Below are 20,055 nucleotides of genomic sequence, written 5' to 3' on the forward strand. Positions count from 1 at the left end.
GGGACTGATTCTGTCATTCACAATAGTCAAAAAAGACATGCATTCACCTTAAAGCACTGGACCACCCAAAGTGTTATTTTGGTCATAGCAGTTGTCTGCAGGGTTGAGCCAGTTCCTAGATTATGATATGTCTATGATACTCTGTGTTATCCTATAGATTTTAATACAGCTTGGATTCATTTACAGTGATATCACTCTTCCATAATCCACCTGAAACTATGTCCCAGTTACATTCTCCCTATTACTATATATAAGAAATCCTACTGAGTTGGTGGGAGTTCTTCATACAGGACACATGACATTTATAGACCCGGGAAGTCTCATCGGGGCACATCAGGTGTATAGATCTGGGAATGATAAGAACCCCCTAAAATGGGCACAGCAGGTTTGGAAACTCTGGGATGGTGGGAAATCCAAATATAGGAACTAATTGCTGTAAATGATAAATACAAATTTCTTCTACAACAATCGAATGTGTAGTTGGGTTGGGTTGACCATTTGCCTGGTGTAAACACATTAATTAACGTTAATAAATGCATTAAGGAAACATGTTTTACTACCCATTTCAATGTATTTCAACATGCCAGGGAAAAGTCTTGGTGGTGCCTAAATAAAGCAAACCCAACCACAGGTCCATTCACTCACCGAGATCTCTGTCCACAGCTCGTAGCTTCAGTACACTTGTGCCGGCAGCCTGGTTTTCCAACACTTTCCCTTCATACTGGACTTTCTCAAAGGTGGGTGTTTCATCATTTACATCAAGAATAGAGATAGAGAGTGTCTGTGTGCTGGACAGACGAGGTGTGCCATGGTCCGTCACCACTAAGGTTAGGTTATATCCAGGCGTCTCCTCGCGGTCTAATGCTCTTACCACGGACAGGGCACCTAATCAAAAAGACATCAAAGTGTAAACAAATATTGGGAAGCAAGAAATATTTCAGTGAGACAGTCATTTGTTGTAATGCTCAGCAAAACTGTTTTTTCTCTTTTCTCCCCGAAAAGATTCCAGTATACTACAACCACTATTCCTATTAGATGCTTGGTGGAAACCGACACCAATATCGGTAAAGCCATTCTCAAAAATAAAAGAAAATGTCAAACTTCTACAGTGAACCCCTTAAAGCACTGTTTCTCAACTGGGGTTCTTCTAGAGTTTGTTAAGGGTTCCTTGAGCAATGAGAAGTTTGTGCTTCTCTGACACCAATTTTTTTTGGCTATCTGTAAGGTGGCATTCTTCCCAATGTCCAGCAGTGTAAAAGGTATTCTTCATATTGATTCTAATATACTGTGAATATTGTAATTATAGCTGTGGTTCCCTGAAAATTATTTTAAGGACTTCCTCTATTGAGAAACACTGCCTTAAATAAGCAAAATATGGTTGTTAGCAGTGCTCAGATCCTTCCAAAAACATTAGTTATGATGATTTAAGCCCTTATCTCAAAATATGTTGTAGGTTAGTTTATGTTTGATTTCAGCGGCTGAGCTCACACTGATACACCTTTGACTTGGCAGCCTGTTGGCCTTTCTTAATACTAGTGCAAGCTCAGAGCATGTGTACAGGAAGAAGAGAGAGCTTCTCTTGTAAATTTTGACCATGAATTGATCTATGGAAGTTGCTACAAAGGTCAGTGAGGGTTTTGTTCATTTAAATTTACCAACTGATTTTACCTGTGTTTGGATGTATCTGGAATCGTCCATCTTCATTTCCTCCTGCTATCTGATAAGCAACTCTCCCATTCTCTCCTAGGTCTGGATCTTGTGCCATCAGGAAAAGAGCTGTAGATCCAACAGGCAGGTCCTCAGATAACCACAATGTAGCTGGTGTGATGAACTGTGGTGTGTGGTCATTCCGGTCACTGAGAAAAATCCTGGCAGTAACAGAAGTTGACCGACGTTGGCTGGCATTCAGTGCCCGATCTGTGGCTTCTACCATGAGGAGATAAGATGATATTTTTTCACGATCCAATGGCTTTGCTACACTTAATACCCCAGTTTCTGCATCCAATCGAAAGGTAGATTCAGCAGCTTCTGACTCCTGCCGCAGTAAGGAGTATCGCACCTGGCTATTGGGGCCTGGACCATCGCGGTCTATAGCTTGAAAGGTGAAAATCGAAGAACCAACTTGGGCATCCTCTGGAATCACCAATGTCAGTGGATCTTCTGGAAACATTGGTGAGTGGTCATTCTTATCCTGAACTTCAATCTCTACTTGCACTACCCTTGGGGGAAGATACATTCCAGAAACTTCACGGGCTTCCTCAACGCTCACTCGAAAACTGTGACGTGGCTGAGATTCAAAGTCCAATTCTTTTACCAGAAATATGTTGCCAGTTCGACCATCCACCATGAAGTTTCCATGTTGGTCATCCAATAAAGTGTAGATTGCAGAACCATGGGGAGATTTAGGGGAAACAGCACCTAGAAGTGACCCTGGTGGTAGTCCTTCCATTGGCGTCAGGACCAGTACGCTGGGATTGGGTTTTGTAGGGTAGCGAGTAGCTGGCACCACCTAAAACATAAGTGTAGCTATAGTCAGTATTTGGAAATGAGTTTTTTTTAGCATTTTGATATTTATCCACAGTTTTAGTACCTGAATACGGACAGTGGCCTCTGAGCTTTTAGCTGGAGATCCAGTATCTCTAGCCTGCACAGTCATTGTGTAGTGGGATCGCTCTGTGTGGTGTAAAACTGTTGCTGTGCGCAGCTCTCCCGTGTGTGGGTGAAGGGTGAACCGTTCTGCCCATGGACCTGAGTAGTGATAAACAAGATGCACATTACTTGATGCATGAGTACATTTAAAATAGGGTCAAAATATATACAAATTAGAGAGTTGGGAGTCATGCAAACAGGCAATCTGGAGCAATAGATTTTAATCTATAGCAGCAAAAAATGCACTCGTGCCATTGGTTAGTTGGATTATCAAAGACCTTTCGCTCTGACAGTCATTGGAATAATTGGGAATAAGAAAAGCCCCCTTTTCTCAAGTAACTTAATTGGCTTCATGTCTTGCAGTGTTTTTAATTTGAACATTACAGATGAGACTATAAAGTCATCATCCAGTTGGAAATCATGCTCTATTGAGACTGTAATAGATTGCTGAGTCTAATATCCTCTCTTGACTGCAGCTCAGCTTATGTGCAATGAGAAAAATCTGCATGCAGGGCTTTTTTTTTACTGTGGGGTTTGTCTATGGAAACCAGTAACCTGTAATTTGGAGAATGCTAATCTACAGGGATATTTCCTGTATACAAAAATAATATCCAGGTATATTTTGCTTTTCTAGTTTATGCTTTCTAACAAACCGCACAATTCTTAATCTCTATGGTGCTGTTGAGAAGAGAAGATTGGTTTATAAACCCCAATATAACTATTTAAAAGGGCTTTATAGGTCAATTCATTCAAAGCTATTTGACTTTTCGTTGAATGCAGTATCTGCTGAATGGTTATAGTCCTGAACCTGCTGATGAGGTCTTTGCATCTGCAATACTAGCTATGCCTCTGCAAGGACCCATTTCAGGAGCTCTCACCTTGTTGACGTTTTTGGAGAAGTGAGGCTCCTTGGCAGCACTGATACAGCTGGATACTTAAGAACAAACTATTGATATAGATCAAACCTGTGGAATCCCCATGAAGGTATTAAGAGCTGTACTGACACCCCAACATCATAAGCACCTGACAAGCTGTAGATGACTGTTCCATTCTCCCCCTCATCTGGATCCTTTGCCAAGATGGATGCCACAAACATACCCGAACTTTTCCCCTCTATTATCTGCAGAAAGAGAAGATACAGAAGGACATTGCACTTTGGTTAGAAAGTTGATACACTGAACAGCCTCAATTTCATTATTACTGTCCACACCACTGTTTCTCAACCTTTTTAACATGGAGGAACCCCTTGAAATAACCTTAAGATCTTCAGAGAACCCTTTCTATAATTTTTATATCCACAATTTACAGTACATTAATGTGGTGGTCAGTAGAAAAGATGTCTCTTACGTTGCTGACTGTTGCTGTTAGACTGACCTTAGGTTAAAAAACTGAACATTCAAGGAACCCCTAGCAACTTCTGGAGGATCCCCAGGGATCTCTGGCTGAGAAGCACTGGTCTAGACACATGATGTACAACTAATAGTTGCTAAATTTATAGCTCTTTCCAGCAACATCCCTCCAGCTCCCAATACCAAATTAACTCCCTCCTCTTTTCTACTCACCTGTATTGGTGTCTCCCTCCCAGATACAGGGTAGAAAAACTCAGGTTGATTGTCATTCTCATCCAGGACAGAAACATGGATGGTTCCAGTCACACTGCGAGGAGGTGCTCCTCCATCCTGGGCAATTACCAGCAGCTGGTAAGTAGCCTGGTGCTCCCGGTCAAGGCTCTTTCTTACAGACAGTTCTCCTGTACAGAGAAAAGTGAGGTTATACACAAACGTTTTCTGAATAGATATTTGGGAGGATGACGAAGGATTGAGGACATATTTCTTTTTTTGAATATTTAACACAGAATTTCACTTAGTAATGACTTACCAGTATGTGGGTGTATACTGAACTCAGTTTCTTGAACTGGAAGTCTATAAGTTATACGTCCATTCTGGCCAGCATCTCTGTCTGAAGCACTGACCTTTCCAACAATTTCCCCTGAGGGTCGATTCTCAGGAATACTCATGAAATATCTCTCCTCACTAAGACGAGGAGCATTGTCATTTTCATCAGTCACTCGAACACGCACAGTGCAAGAAGCAGTGCGGATGTCAGAACCTCCAGATGCCAGGACTGCCAGGACATAAACCTCTCGGCTCTCTCGATCCAAGGCCCCTCGTACATACAGCCATCCAGTCTCTGGCTCCACACTGAACCCCAAGGCATCAGCATCTGGTCTCAGCCTATAACGTAAAGGGTTCTCCCCTCCACCAGGAAGCAAAGCTTGCACCTGTACCAGCCGGCTCATTGGAGGGCTACCTTCTCTGACCTCAACACGATAATCCGAAGCGCCACAGGCTGGCTCAGATTCCTTTTCAAGCACAAGGACAGTCATTTCTAACTCTGATGACAGCTGTGGGTATCCACCATCCAGGGCAAGAACACGCAGCTCGTAACTTTCTTGGGTCAGGGGCCCAGTGGTTTGGATTTGTCCAGAACTGTCAATAGTAAAAGGTCCCTGTGACATTATCTGATATTGGATCTGTCCATTGGCTCCAGTATCAGGGTCTCTTGCTCTAGCAGTAAATATAACAGAACCAGTAGGTGGGGAACCTTGGAGTCTCAAGGTATGTGACGACAAAGCAAAAGTTGGTGGGTTGTCATTAATGTCAGTTATCTTCAAGTTGATCCGGGCACGAGTATAGGCTGGTGGCGACCCACTACGAGCTTGAACTTCTAGAGTAAATTCTGCATCTTGCTCCCGGTCAAGTGGTCGATGTGTGGACAATATTCCAGAACGAGGATCCAGAGAGAAAAGACCACGAGGGTCACCAAAGGCCAAGGAGTACAGTATCACACTTGAGACACCTAGGAGGAAAAAAAAGTCACTTGGAGACTTGTATTCAATATTCGATGGAACCACTTTTGAAGTGAATAGGTCAACATTCTGTCTTCCTACAAGCACTTTAAAGCCTAATTCTGATACATAAGGACATGTAGAGGTATTTGTAGGGAAGGACACCCGACCAATATACAAATAAAACAGATGGTGGAATATCACTACCTAAGTGTACATAACATTGAGGCATGTATGACACTTGGATATAGCTTTTGTAGCTTTATGGAATTAAGAAATTTGTTGTAGTTTTGCCAACTTTGAAGGTTCTGCAATATTCTAAGAATAGAAACAATGAGTATTTTTGCTTCTGCACACAATCACCAAAACAATAAGTATTTAAAATTATTTGAATAGTTGGCAGTCACATTTATACACATGGGATGAACACTGCTCAGAATAGCTTATTCATTTCCCTTTTGTAACTCTTTCCAAATCTTAGACGGAAAAAAGAGAGACCCCATAATATGCTAAACAAAGTGAAATAGATTGTACTGAAGACCTCATGGCTGACAATCATATGATGTCACAATTTCAACAAGTGAGGTTGTGGTGATGAGAGAGGACAAAACTGACCAACCATTACAGAGCTCAGGTTAAAAATATTTATAGTTCATTATTGCTGGTTGATAAACACGAGTTCTCAACCTCATTAAGGCTCTGGTGGTGCACAATGTTTCAATATTTTGTGGACCCTTGCCAAATCAGTGGACTTTTTTTTATCAAAGGACCAACCATTTGGAAATTATAAAGGAGCTCAGCTATGAGGAGAGATTAGCTAAACGGAATGTATTCTTCCTTGAGAAGAGATGTATAAGGGGAGATCACCCTGTATAAACATATACAGTAAATGGTCCATATAGAGAACTCTCTTCCCAAATATTCACTTTGAGGTCAATACAAAGAACAAGAGGGCACTCTTTGCGTCTGGAGGAAAAGAAGTTTAAGCTCCGGATAAGGAAGGGATTTCTCACTGTAAGGTCTGTGAAAATGTGGAATTGAGTCCTTCTGGAAGTAGTTTCAGTAAGTTCTATATATTGCTTCAAGAAAAAGCTGAATGATTTCTAGAAACACAGAATATTACTGGATATTAAAGTTTTAAAGTAAAGATAACAGAGACTGTTGATCTAGGGAGCATCCGATTGCTTTATGGATCAGGAAGGAATTTTTTTCCCATGTTGGAGCAAAGTGTACCAGGGTTTTTACTTACTCTGGATCAACTATGTCCTTAGGGTTTTATATCTGGGATATGTTTATTTCCCTAATGGTTGAACCTGATGGACTTATGTCTTTTTTCAATCTGACTATGTAACTTTGTAACCCAATAATAACACCTTGACTTGGAAAGGCAATTTTAGTAAAAGTACCCCTATTTTTTTAAAGGAGCTTGAAATTTTTCCAGAAAAATTTTTGAACCTTCACAATACTCCAGCACAACCAGTGCTCCATTCTTTTACATTACTCTTTGACCTCCTGTAATAAAACCCCCAACTTGTCAGTAAATTCCTATATAACTAAGGCAATTCAGATGTATAAGTCTTAAAAAAGGCTTATGACTTTATAGATACACAGTGTATAGGTGATATTGGAAATATACCTGTCGGGTTGCTGGCTTTCACAGTACCCACACTGGTTCCTGGAGGGGTGTCCTCAGGTACAGTTATGGCATACTGGGTCTGCAGAAAAGTTGGCATGTGGGCAGTGCTCGTCAGGATGCTGACATTTACCCGGGCATTCATTTCGGCTCTGACTCCACCTCCATCCTGGGCTCCCACTTCCAGATGTAGGACAGAACCAGCCCGTGCAGAAAGAGCACGAGCCACAACAAGAGTACCTGAAAGAGAGTCAAAATAATATCCAATGCAGAGTGTATCATGATAGCAGATGTAGTTTACTAAAACTACCACCACAGATCATAGACTTAGGGTCCCACCACCACCACAGATCATAGACTTAGGGTTCCACCACCACCACAGATCATAGACTTAGGGTTCCACCACCACCATCACAGATCATAGACTTAGGGTTCCACCACCACAGATCACAGACTTAGGGTCCCACTACCAAAACAGATCATAGACTTAGGGTTCCACCACCACAGATCACAGACTTAGGGTCCCACTACCAAAACAGATCATAGACTTAGGGTTCCACCACCACCACAGATCATAGACTGAGGGTCCCACCACCACCATCACAGATCATAGACTTAGGGTTCCACCACGTTCCACCACCACCACAGATCATAGACTGAGGGTCCCACCACCACCATCACAGATCATAGACTTAGGGTTCCACCACCACCACAGATCATAGACTTAGGGTTTCACCACCACCATAGGTCATAGACAGTGTGTACTTCCACCACCACAAAAAAATAGACAAAAAAGACTACCACCATCATAGATAAAAACAGTGTTCCATACACCACCAACGTTCACAAACAGTATAATAGCACAACCATAGATAATGGACAAAAATACTACTCCCACCCTAGATGTAGACAGTGTTCTAAAGCCAGTGCAGACCATAGACAGTGTACTACCACCACCATAGATCATTGACAGCATTCTACATATCACCATAGATTTTTGACAAAGTGTACTACTACCACCATATTTGAACGACAAAGTATACTACCAACATTAACTGGTCACAGACTGTGTTCTACCCACCACCACACATAATAGACAAAATCTTCTACCACCACCACAGATAAAAGACAGTATTCTACCACCATTATAGACCAAAGACAGTGTACCACATCCACCACAGATTACAAATACAATGTACTACGACAAGTGTAGGTCACAGATACAGTGTACTACCACCAATATACATTATAGACAGTGTACTACTACACCATAGATAATAGACACCACCAGAAGTTATAGACAGTTTCCCACACATAATACAACCAGCATAGATAAAAGTTAAAGTGTACTACCAAGATCACAGACAGTGTTCAATCCATCACGACAGATAAAAGGCTGGTACAAGAGCACCACAAACGGTATACCACTACCAAAAGAGGTCATAGGCACAGTGTATTACCACCACCATAGATCATACAAAGTGTGCTACCACTACTATAGATCATATACAGTATACTACCAACACCATAAATTATAGACAGTATACCACCACCAACATAGAATATAGACAATGTACTACAACCACCATAGAAAATAGACAACGTACTACCACCACCATAGAATATAGACAATGTACTACCACCACAATAAGTCTCAGAATTACTAAGGCACCCACCATTACTTTGTTAGTGATCTTGGTAAAAACAATTGTCCATTCGCTTTACCAGTTCTTATGTCTCATACATTCTGTTGATCCAAAAAAAAGCACAACAAAGCAAAAAACTAAATAAAATTGATTATAAAAAAAAACATACTAGTGAGTTAGATTTCCATTTTAAAGTCCCAACAGTGAAAATAAATTCCTGAAGTCAGTTTATTTTCTTAATGTTCCTAATATTTATTAATAACTAGTTGAATTTCCCATTAATTTAATTAATTGTTTCAAAGATTCAGTTGTCTTTTGTGAAAAAAAATTTGCACTAAAACTCAATGATCAACAAGGATCAGTATGTTGTGTTCCTCCCTTTCCCTTGGGAAAGCAATAATTATATAGTTGTTTAGTAGGAGGTAAGGAACATGCAGACATACAAAGCTGTTCTTGCTTTGTGTAATGCAAGCCTTTAGAGGACTGTATGTCATTTTAGATTTTTCTAATAGTTACTCCTATTATACATCTCTTTGGACTGGCCACTAGAGGGAGCCCTGTACCTGACATGCAGAAAAGCAAGAAGCTGAAGCGGAGTTTGCAAAGCAAATATGACTGCCCATTACAGTTCCTTTAAATACAATTTAATGAAAATACAAATTACTGGAATATTCTTTGTGTTAGTATTGTACAGTCAATTTCAGCATAACATAACAAAAACTCCAAGCCCTGATGAAGTCCTATGTAATTCATAGTGTAGATGCACGCTGAAGGGTTGGCGGGAAGGGTTGCTGGAAGAATTGCTGGAAGGGTTGGCGGGAATGCAGAATCTCACAGGTACTGCTTGCATGTTTCATTTAGTGTACAAGATCAATATACACTAAATATGTAAGCATATTTTTATTACATGGATAAATGGTTTAGGATAATTTTATGTTATGAGCAATTTTTATATTGTGTTTTAAACTGTAGACTGCAAAGTTTTTTTTTGGATGATTGGCATTTAAGAAGAAGGTGCAATTTCCTGTCCATAATAAACAACATCAGACCTTACTAATGGACTCTATTTTTAAAACAGGGAATCTGACATTCTCTCTCTCTCTCTCACAACATTCCCTTGTGAGAATCTTCCAGGTCCATGAGTTACAATGGCAGTAATTGATTCCTACCAGGCAATGTTTGGGGGAATATCAAATTCCCTGTTTTATAAATAGAGCCCTTTGTGATCGTTTATGTCCATTCTGTTCTTTGAGGTGTAGAGTTTGGATTCCAGACATTGGGCCTGATTTATTAAAGCTCACCAGGAATGGAGAAGCTAGAATTTATTGGGTATGCCTGAATGATCCAGCAAACCTGGAATGGATTTCCTAAAATCATTTGCTATTATTTGGCAAATGTTTTCAGTCCTGGACCAGATCAATTTCAGGTTTGCTGGATTACCCCCTTTAATGTTGACCCATTAAAGTCTATCTTCTCTTTGCTAAATCAGATCCATTGTACATTTTTTTATTATATTGGTTTTACTTTTATATATTTGGCATTTTATTTTCTGCACATGGCAGATATTATTTAGATGCTGAAGTTTTATATGTTAGAGGTCCCAATAAAGTTTTTATTTAGGGAGTAAGGTTAGATCTTTGGCCATGTATTTATTACTGTCTGGGTCTCACTTGGGTTGATTTTCCCTCTACTTATACTGATAGTCACCAAAAGAGAAAATTGGAGTAAATTTAAAATTTTTAGTTGTCTGCGGAATTAAAAAGGAACAGATATCTAATTGGCACAATTCTAGGAACAGGGCAGTTTGATCACTTTGGGAGATTTCCTTCAACATCCTTTTGCATCTCTGGGATAGAAAGTTTAGGAAAATTTTACCAATAGTAACAAAAAGCAGCAAAAACTTTGCAAAAAGTTGCAAAAAAGTCAAAGTATACCTAAACCTGGGTTACTTCTATGTTCCCTAGCAGGGCATCGCCATCTTTCTTTTTTTCTATTCCATTCGATGATCTTTGGCCATCTTGATTGGCCAGGCTGGGATGATGAAACTCCCGCTCCGGCCCCCGGAGTTCATTCATTCCCATGCTGGAGTTATGACATCCCAGCCCAGCCAATCAAGATGGCCAAAGATCATCTAATGGAATAGTGAAAAAGAGCATGCAGAAATTACTGGGTATCCTGGCAGCCAAAGCTGACACAGCGCATGCACAGCTCAGCTTTTTTTCCAGAAACTTGGAGTATTCAGGCATGCAGGACATGTTATTGCAGAAGGGACATTGCCTGTCCCATTCTGCAATAATGATCTGCCTGATTGTGGATTCTTAAAAGTGGAACTTTTAATACCATTATTTTGTAAAGTTGGCCATTTCTGACATTTTTAGGTTGCATTGCATAAACAGGGGTCCTATTGTACTGTAGCCTAACTCAGGGGGGGTCATCATTTTATCTCTTTCTGTAAGGACCCTCTTATATAAAAAAAAACACCAGTTTGAATGTACCCGGAATTTGCCCAGCAGTAATCATCGTTCCTCTACTTTCTGAATATTTCCAAAATATTTTACCATCACATATTTCCGAATCTTTACAATATTCTTTACTTTATCCTAAGAAGTCGGTATTTTAAAACAGTGACCATTCTAACCTGTATCGGGTTCTATGCGTAGTAGTGGGGGGTTATTCCCCGATATGATATGGTAAGTTATGACGCCATGGATTCCTTCATCTTTATCTCGAGCAGTCACGCTCAGTATGGTTGTGCCTGGGGGGCTCAGTGAGCTGACGCTTCCCCCATATTCCAGAGGATAGAAGACTGGACGGTTATCATTGACATCTTCTACAGAAACCCTCACAAGACACGTGGAACTCAGACCACCCTGCAAGAAACAAGAAGCATCTCAGATACTTTCTGTGAGATTTTTTATTCTATCAGTAATACACTTATACAAAGTCCCATCACAAAAATGCCAAGTTGTTGGTGTACCATCTATTTAGTTTATGTTACTTTGATCCTGGTCCAATGAAGTATGGATTTTATCTCCGAATCCAAGGATGGACTATAAATGGAAGCAATGGGACCACTTCCAGCTTTGCCTACCACACTAACCAGTATTTCAATAGAAAAGAGCTTCCTACATTCCAGAAAATCTATTTGTGAATGGTAGCCAATTGTTCCTCTATTATAAAGGAATGGAAAAGACGGCTTGTACATCTATAAAATGTGGGCACAGCAGGTTCCAATGATCTGTCATTGAAGAATTTGTAGTTGTACCACCATCCATCTTTTCCAGAGAGATGTAAACCAGATTAGCATCACCACAAGGTGAATGGATCCAAAATTAAATTCTAGTACAGATATATTTCAGAAGACTTAGCTGATCATCAAATGACATTTCTGGTCAACCACACAGATAGCTAAATTTGTTGATTTGATTTATCAAAGTGCTAATAAATCCAAGCCAAAACCATTCTTCAATAGGTCAGATGATTTAAGACTTTTTGACCTACTCTGGATCCAGTAACTAGAGTTGGAGCTTATAAGATATGGATATTAGCACTAATGGGTTTGGCTTTTTTTTTCTTTGGATTTTTATACACACCCAAATGGGAAATTTGGAATTTTTTTTAGGATATTTGGCTTCTCTGAGAGTATTGATGGGCCAGTGTGGCTTTCCATTTGATTTACACCTGTCAGTGACTATCCAGATCCAAAGACTGGAGCAATAATAACCAGGAAGCACAGGGCTCAGTGGTTAGCACTCTGGTCTTTGGCAGGTGCCAGGTTGGAATCGCGGCCGGGACAATATCTGCATGGAGTTTGCAGGTTCTTCTCATGTTTGCATGGGTTTCCTCTGGGTACTCCGGTTATCTTCCACATTCCAAAAACATGGAGTTAGGTTAATTGGCTTACCCCAAAAAACTGACCTTAGTCTTTATTAAAGACATATGACTATGGTAGGGACATTAGATTGTGAGCCCCATTGAGGGACAGCTAGTGACATGACTTTGGACTGCTAATATATCTGCACTGTATAATAATAATGGATCCTTTTAGATATATTGGAACAATAGAGATCTTAAAGTCCTGTTCTTTATACGCCTGGTCCAAAGATCACCGGATCTCTAATAAAGATCCCCAGAGTTATGACTCTAGTCACTTGGATCAAAGAGCTATGAAATGGATTTTTCTTATTACTATTTATATGCTCTTCATCCTCCATCACACTACCTACATGTCCCTCTGCCTTCCCTACCTCCCCTTGTCCCCCCTGGCCCTCTTACCCCATCTGTGGCCGTCACATGAAGCATGAAGAACCTTTCCCCATCATCTCGATCCAGAATATCTGAAAGGCAGATCTCTCCACTGTCTGAGTTGATCTGAAACTGAGGTGGGGAAGCCGGGCTAAGAGAGTATGATACGGTTCCAAGCCTGCCACTATCTGCATCCGATGCCGAGACCTGGAACAACAAAGACACAAGGGCTGTCATTTTTCCCCAAAGAGTACTGGTTGATTGGCATTATTTAAAGAATATTTTACTAGAATTCAAATATCCACAGCACAGAGTTGATATTAGAAATATTTCTTTAATGTTCAATTTTCTGACTTGATAAGCTTCTTTATTCTCTCTGGAAGTTCCAAAATCAAATTTAGCTCTTCTCAATTCTTGTTGACTGCACCAACCCTGATGTATGGTATTACTGACCAATGTAATAAAATACTTTAATGTGTCCCCCTTTCATTGTAGTTGGACAGAGACCAGTACTGGGGCTTTATGCCCAGACACCATACATGCTTCGAATTATAAGTGATGAAGTGATTGACGGTGACTGTGAGACACATAGACTTCTATCAAACCATTATTCAACCAGGAAAAGTTGCTGAAAGCTTGCTGCAAGAGCTGGAAAAGAGCCCGATTTATTGTAGCCGTGTCTGACAAGCTGTCGTCTAATGCTTTTAGGGCTGTCAGGTGTGTGAGATGACAAACTGACATCAGCAGCTGTACACAGTAAAAGTTTGCAATGTACTAGATTGGTTTTAAAAGGCCACCAACAGTTTGATAAGTGTTAACATGTATGAGCACAGCTGGCATTCCCAGACATGCATGTCCATTGCAGTTAGTGGGCTTTGCTATACAATAGTGGAGTTCACCAGCAATTGTGCAGCGGCCATAAGTCACGACTGTGGAGTTGGTATGTTTTTGCCAACTCTGACATTTCCCAATCAATGCTTACATATCTAACTTCATTGCCCTGGAAAATTATACCTTCCTACTATACTTTTTAATACTATATTCTTAGAAAAAGGCCTGGATTTCAGAAGGCGTGCCCAAGAGAGCAGGTGGAGGGCAAAGAACCAGTCACCAGTATTTTTTATCATCTTCATATGGCTGATCTTTCCCATATTACTGACTAACTATGCCTTCTGCATTAGTTTTCTGCGTGCAAGTGGCCTTCTTGGTAGAAACTGGGCTAAGCTTCCTTATTCCAGAACCCCTAACATATTACCAATTAACATTTATAAATATTCTCTATAACATAGCATGTCTTTGAGTTCAGGTCCACATAGTTGGGGGCCCTTGGAGGACTCAAATCCAGTTGGTGGATGGCTTTGACATGCAGACACTTCTCTCTGGTGTTAAATGCTGGTCTCTACCTACTTCTGCTAACTAGCTAACAGTGGCAGTTAGGAGATGAGGATCAGGTTGGTTAGGAACACTTCAAGTGTGTATTATTATCTGCTTATCGAAGTTGTTCAGTATTTGTGCCTCCTCCCCCAAAAAAACAAAAACAAAGATCATATATGACGATTATAGCACCAACATAAGTTCTTTATGTCATATCTAAAGCCCACAACATATTTTGTTTTGTTTTTTTTTCTATTGCCCTCTGAAATTTCTGGGAACAGGTAATTGATGGGATTGAGTTAGTTACAAATGTCATTTTCAACTGCTTGCCCACCCCGTCATGTTTTTGTACAATCGACCTCATTTTATGCATCGGGGCAAAAGAACTCCGAAGACTTGAGTTGCCCATTCTGGAGATTTAATTTCATTTAGGAAGTTTACATGGCTTGACGATGCTTTATAGTATTTTATGTAAAATAAGCAATTCAGTTTAAAGTGTAGCCAAAGTCTTTTTTATTTTGGATAGGATAAAGAAAAAACCCTGATGTTTGGCTGCCTGTGTCTCATTAAGCATATTTTCCTTGATTTCCTGGGGACACAGAAAGAATTTAATAAAAAAATGGGGGAAATTCCTAAATAGTTGTTAGCAAAACAGATGTCCCCAATGGAAAATTCACACTCACCTCTGGTGACAACAGTAACATTTTGGATTTTCCATCACTCCGTAGGCCTGATTTATTAAAGCTCTCCAAGGCTGGAGAGGATAGACTTTTATCAGTGAAGCTGGAATGGAACTTGTCCAGTATTAAAATCATTTGCTAACAAATAGCAAATCAATTTTAGGAAATCCATTCCAGGTTGCTGGGTCACCCATGTTTACTGATGAAGATGTATCCTCTCCAGCCTTGGAGAGCTTTAATAAATCAGGCCCCATGTCTCTATGACAATGGTCACTGGGACAAATATAAAGAGTGAACCTGACCAATGGGGGCAATTGTACTGTATTAAAAACCTGATTGGGGTTCCAACTTTGCTCCACTCTGTCCAAAACTGAAAATTAAAGTTTGGATATGGATGTAGTTTAAAATGTTTGAGGTTTTTCAGTGCGTGGTATGCACATCCTAGACATATGGAATGATGCACAACGGAGAGATGAAAACTTTCAGCCTGAGGTTACACATTGACCTGGACCAGATTCTTGAGGAATGTCGGAAGGAAATGACCTTGTTGGCTTGGCCTGTCATTTTGTGCATTCCCTTTGAAGCCTGGTGATATTGGGCCAACGTTGCCCATGATGGTTTCTTCCATCCCCCCCCCACCAAGCCATCATTTGGAGACATGCAGAATATTTTGTTGGTAAAGCTTTATTAGATGGGAATTGATGAGATTATTGCCTCATAGATGCAATGTAGGCGTAAATTCAGGTGACCCGGTGGAAAATCACAGCTACTTCCTTGTACCTTCCATAAAATATATCGCCGAGTGGAAATATACATTGTTTGGTGGAAAATCAGATATCTATACAGACATGTCTGCTTCTCCCGCTGGGCCTGTCATCTCTTCATCAGGAACTGGAACCCATGGAGTAGCTCAGGAAGGTCTAGTCAATCAGCTTCCTGTTCTGCTTTGTTCATCTCTGCCAGGGAGCTATGACGGAGGAGACTGCTAGCAGCCAAAGACCCGCGCTGTGTCTCAGTGGGAGAGCTCCGGTCACTTCCAAGGGGATTTCATCTAATAATCCAGCTGCATATATAACGTCAGCCTGTTTTTCTGGCTCTGGGTACTCAACCTTTTATATCCTGCTTTGGTGGTTCTGGACCTCTAGCATACTCTGTCCTGTTCTGCAGATTCTAGGCTTCTGTTCTGGTTTGCTGGACCGGGAGCTCCAAAGCTTTTCTGTTTGAGCCCCTGATCTGATCTGCTGAGTTTGGGCTTCTGGACTGCTTTGTTCTGTTCTGGATCCCCAGTTTCTTTTAACCTGTTTTGCTGAGCCAAGGCTCCAAAACTTTGGACTTCTGATCTGTTCTGTTGAGTTTGGGTTCCTGGCTTGCTTTGTCTGCTTCTGCTATGTTTAAACTTGTGTTCTGTTCTGCTGGGCCATGGCTTTCAGGCTGTTCTGTTCTTTTGCTGGGTCTCAGCTCTAATCCTGTTTTGCTGGGTCTAAGCTCTCGGCATGTTCTGTCATGTTCTGCTGAATCTGGGCTCCCAGTTTACTACGTCATGTTCCGCTGAATTTCAGGCATTCGTGCTCTTGGCCTGCTCTGTCCTGTTCTGCTGGGTCTGGGTTCCAATCTGCTCTCTTGTGTTCAGATGCATCTGGGCTTCCATTCTGTACTGTTGGGTCTGGATTCCCAGCCTGTTCTGTCCTGTTTTATGGAGTCTGATTTTTTAGCCTGCTGTGTCCTGTACTGCCATGTCTAGGCTCCAATGCTGAAGAATCTAAGTTCCCATCCTTCTCTATCTTCTTCTACCAAGTCTTGTTCCCAACCTGTCCTGGTGCTCCCATTTTGTTCTATTGGATCTCGATCCTCCAGCCTGACGTCCTAGTCTGCTCTTGTTATGCTCTGCCAGATCTAGGGTTCCTGTTCTGTTTCCTGAATCTAAGCTGTTATCTTTCTTTATCTTCTTCTACTTGGTTCCCAATCTGTTCTGTAGGGACTGCATTTGTGGCCTATGCTGTTCGGGCGTATAAAGGCTCCTGGTCTATTATACCCTTTTGCTGGATCTCAATGCTTAGCCTGTTTTCTAGGTCTGAGCTCTGGCCTGTCCTGTCCTACTAAGTCTAAATTTCCAGAATGCCTTGTCCCCTTGAGTCAAGGCTGAATCTGGTGAATTTACCTTCTCAGGTTTTGGTTCAATCTTGGCTCCAAACTTCTTTTGAGTGAGACACAGAACTTGTTCTACTGCATTCTCAGCCATTTTGCTAGGTCTGGGCTCTTGGCTTTTTTTCCCTGTTCTGCTCAAACTGAGCATTTGGCCTGTTCTGCTGTATTATGATTCTTAGTTTTTTCTTCTGTTTTTGGGCTCCAGGCTATTTCTGGTGGGTTCTGACTCTATGCCTGTTCTTCTGTGTCTAAGTTCTAAGCCTGGTCTGTTGGATCTGGGCTCTAGGCCTGTTCTGTTGGGTCTAAGCTCTAATCCTGGGCTCTTGGCCTTCACCAAGTTGTTCTGATAGATTTAGGCTCCTAGCCTGTTCTGTGCTTTTGAGCCTGGTCTGGGTTCTGAACCTTTTCTGCCTTGTTGGGTCCTGACTTACTCTGTCCAGCTTTGTTGGATCTGGATATATTCTGTTCTTTTCTTTTAGATCTTGGCCTGTTTAGTTCTGTTTTTCTGGGGCTGGGCTCTAGGCCTGTTCTGTTTGGACTGAGATCTAGGTCTGTTCTACTTAGTCTGGGTCAGTGGCCCTCAACATCCTGTTCTGATGGATTTAGGCTCCTTACCTGTTCTGTACTGTTGAAACTGACCTTTAGGGTCTTGGACTTTAGTCCTGGTTTCCTGGGTCTGAGCTCTGGGACTGTTTGTTCCACTTAATCAGGACTCTTGACTTGGTGTGCTGCATTTGGACACTGAGCTTGTTCTGTCCTATTCTGCTAGGTCTCGGCTACTGATTTCTTTCAATTCTTCTGGGTCTGACCTCTCAACTTGTTCCATCCTATTCTTCTAAACCTCTTAATGCCCTTTTCTGCTGTCTCCTGGCCTGCTCTGCCTTCATTTTGTTCTTTGATCATAACATTTCCCCCAGATATCCTAATGGGCTGCCCTGGGGGGAATTTGTCCCCCCTCATCAGGCAAAGATTCCTTAAAAGCTGAATTTTTAATACAAAATTCCTTTGTGTCCTCGGTTACCCTAGCAGCTGTTAATAAACCCAATAACCCTTTCCCCGCTGGGTAGTAAAAGTGGCCCTGTGTCTATGAAACAGCAAGAATTAATCTCTTTGCTGAGTAAATATTAACACATCGATGTCCTGCCAGAACATAATCCGCTGTCTGGCTATATAAATCATGCGACGGTTGCGTCTTAACCCCGTCCCCGCCAGGTGCAGAGTTACCCCTAGGAATCAAAGCGTACACATCATACCAATCACCTGACGGCCAACTAATCCTGATTAGCTCCACAAAATATCACATGAAAAGGTTTATACAAGAGAAGAGGAGGTTTCATCTATGTCGGCCCATAGGAGAAAATGACACATCTCATCCAGACGGCTGCCGTCATTTCACAATCCTTCCAGGGATGCAAAGGAAAAGTGGGAGAGGAGAAAGCATTGCTGGCATTTATTAAATAGGACAAAGCAGTGAAAATGAAGAATAAAACCATTTTTATCTCAGAGCTTTCAGAGCAGAAAACCTGAGGTGGATTGGCCGATTGGGAACGCAGGTAAAGCTATAGAGATTTGCAGAAGGTTGGGCTGCCGTGTGCATTAATATAAGCGTTATTTGATCACTACACAAAATGACTGGGCAGCCATCAATGAGCCATAAATAACACAAACAGCTCAATACACATCTGCAGGAATCTAAAATGTTCTTCCAGTTATGGAGCAAGGAAAGATATACCAGCTTGTTTGTTTTTTTTTTTGTTTTTTTTTTGCAACGTGCACCATACTGTCCAGGTGACCCCAGTTCCCTCTTCTTCCTTCGTCTGGTGTCACCAGAACAGGAAGTGTGGGGATCTCCCCAGTTTAATTAGCCTCTATACACACAGCATCGCGCCGGGACGTCCAATGGATGTCTCTTTACCGATAGATTGCAATCGGCATGCACATTTCCAACCCTTCGACCCTAGACCAGATATCCATAAACCTCCTGCATCCCATGCTCCAACTTTGTCACCTTGCCTAGTGTGTGTCCATCCTTCTCTCCTGTAGATTGTAAGCTCACAAGGCCAGAGACCAAACTACATACACACCATACAGTAAATGCACATGCTGTACATAAAACTACATAATATCTGAACACAAAACTATACACACTTTATATAAATTATACACAGCATACACAGATTACAGACACTGTACACAAATTGCACACCCTACACAAAACTACACACACTTTATTTGAACCACACACACACACACACACAGTACACAAGTATATACCCTACAAAAGAATACACACAACCTATAAAAACTAAATTACACAGTGTATAAAAACTACATACCATACATAAAACTACATATACTGCACACATCATCCACAAAACTGCAAACACACGCAGAAAACTATACAAATGGCAAATACAATTTATACATTGTACTCAAACCACACATACTGTATAAAAAATCTATAAACAAACTACGAACCATACACACTTACACACACTATACAAATGCACTGTAGAAACTACACACCTTACACAAAGTACACACACACACTGTAGTACACATGCAAGCACATTTTTCACACATCACTTAAACTACAAACTTTTTACACTTGGTGTGCAAGCTTAACAATTTTTACACAAACTACAAACTTTGAAACACATTGTGCACAGATTTTATACCCAGTTCTTGATCTACACAAACCGCACAGGCTATACACAATTTGTACACTAATCTCACACACAATACACCCTCCATGCACACACAGTCCTGCTCTGGGATAGTGCCAGGCGGCTCGGCCCCCCATCCCCCACCGATAAGCCGTCTCTTGACAAATGG

The 20,055-nt window shown here is 41.1% G+C and overlaps 1 protein-coding gene across 1 annotated transcript in view; it reads right to left on the minus strand.

Moving 5' to 3' along the window:
• The window catches only part of DCHS1 (dachsous cadherin-related 1), a 46,160-nt gene that overhangs the window by 12,973 nt on the left and 13,132 nt on the right, over positions 1–20,055 (minus strand). Inside the window, exons 3-11 of the mRNA XM_072401032.1 lie at positions 13,052–13,228; positions 11,415–11,646; positions 7,134–7,370; positions 4,528–5,508; positions 4,212–4,399; positions 3,673–3,769; positions 2,591–2,748; positions 1,669–2,509; positions 646–885 (exon numbers count right to left, since the gene is read on the minus strand). Of these exons, the coding sequence (XP_072257133.1) occupies positions 646–885; positions 1,669–2,509; positions 2,591–2,748; positions 3,673–3,769; positions 4,212–4,399; positions 4,528–5,508; positions 7,134–7,370; positions 11,415–11,646; positions 13,052–13,228 (3,151 nt within the window). The remainder of the gene's footprint in view (positions 1–645; positions 886–1,668; positions 2,510–2,590; positions 2,749–3,672; positions 3,770–4,211; positions 4,400–4,527; positions 5,509–7,133; positions 7,371–11,414; positions 11,647–13,051; positions 13,229–20,055) is intronic.

This window comes from Pyxicephalus adspersus, chromosome 1 (assembly GCF_032062135.1).
Source record: "Pyxicephalus adspersus chromosome 1, UCB_Pads_2.0, whole genome shotgun sequence".
NCBI classification, from domain to species: domain Eukaryota; kingdom Metazoa; phylum Chordata; class Amphibia; order Anura; family Pyxicephalidae; genus Pyxicephalus; species Pyxicephalus adspersus.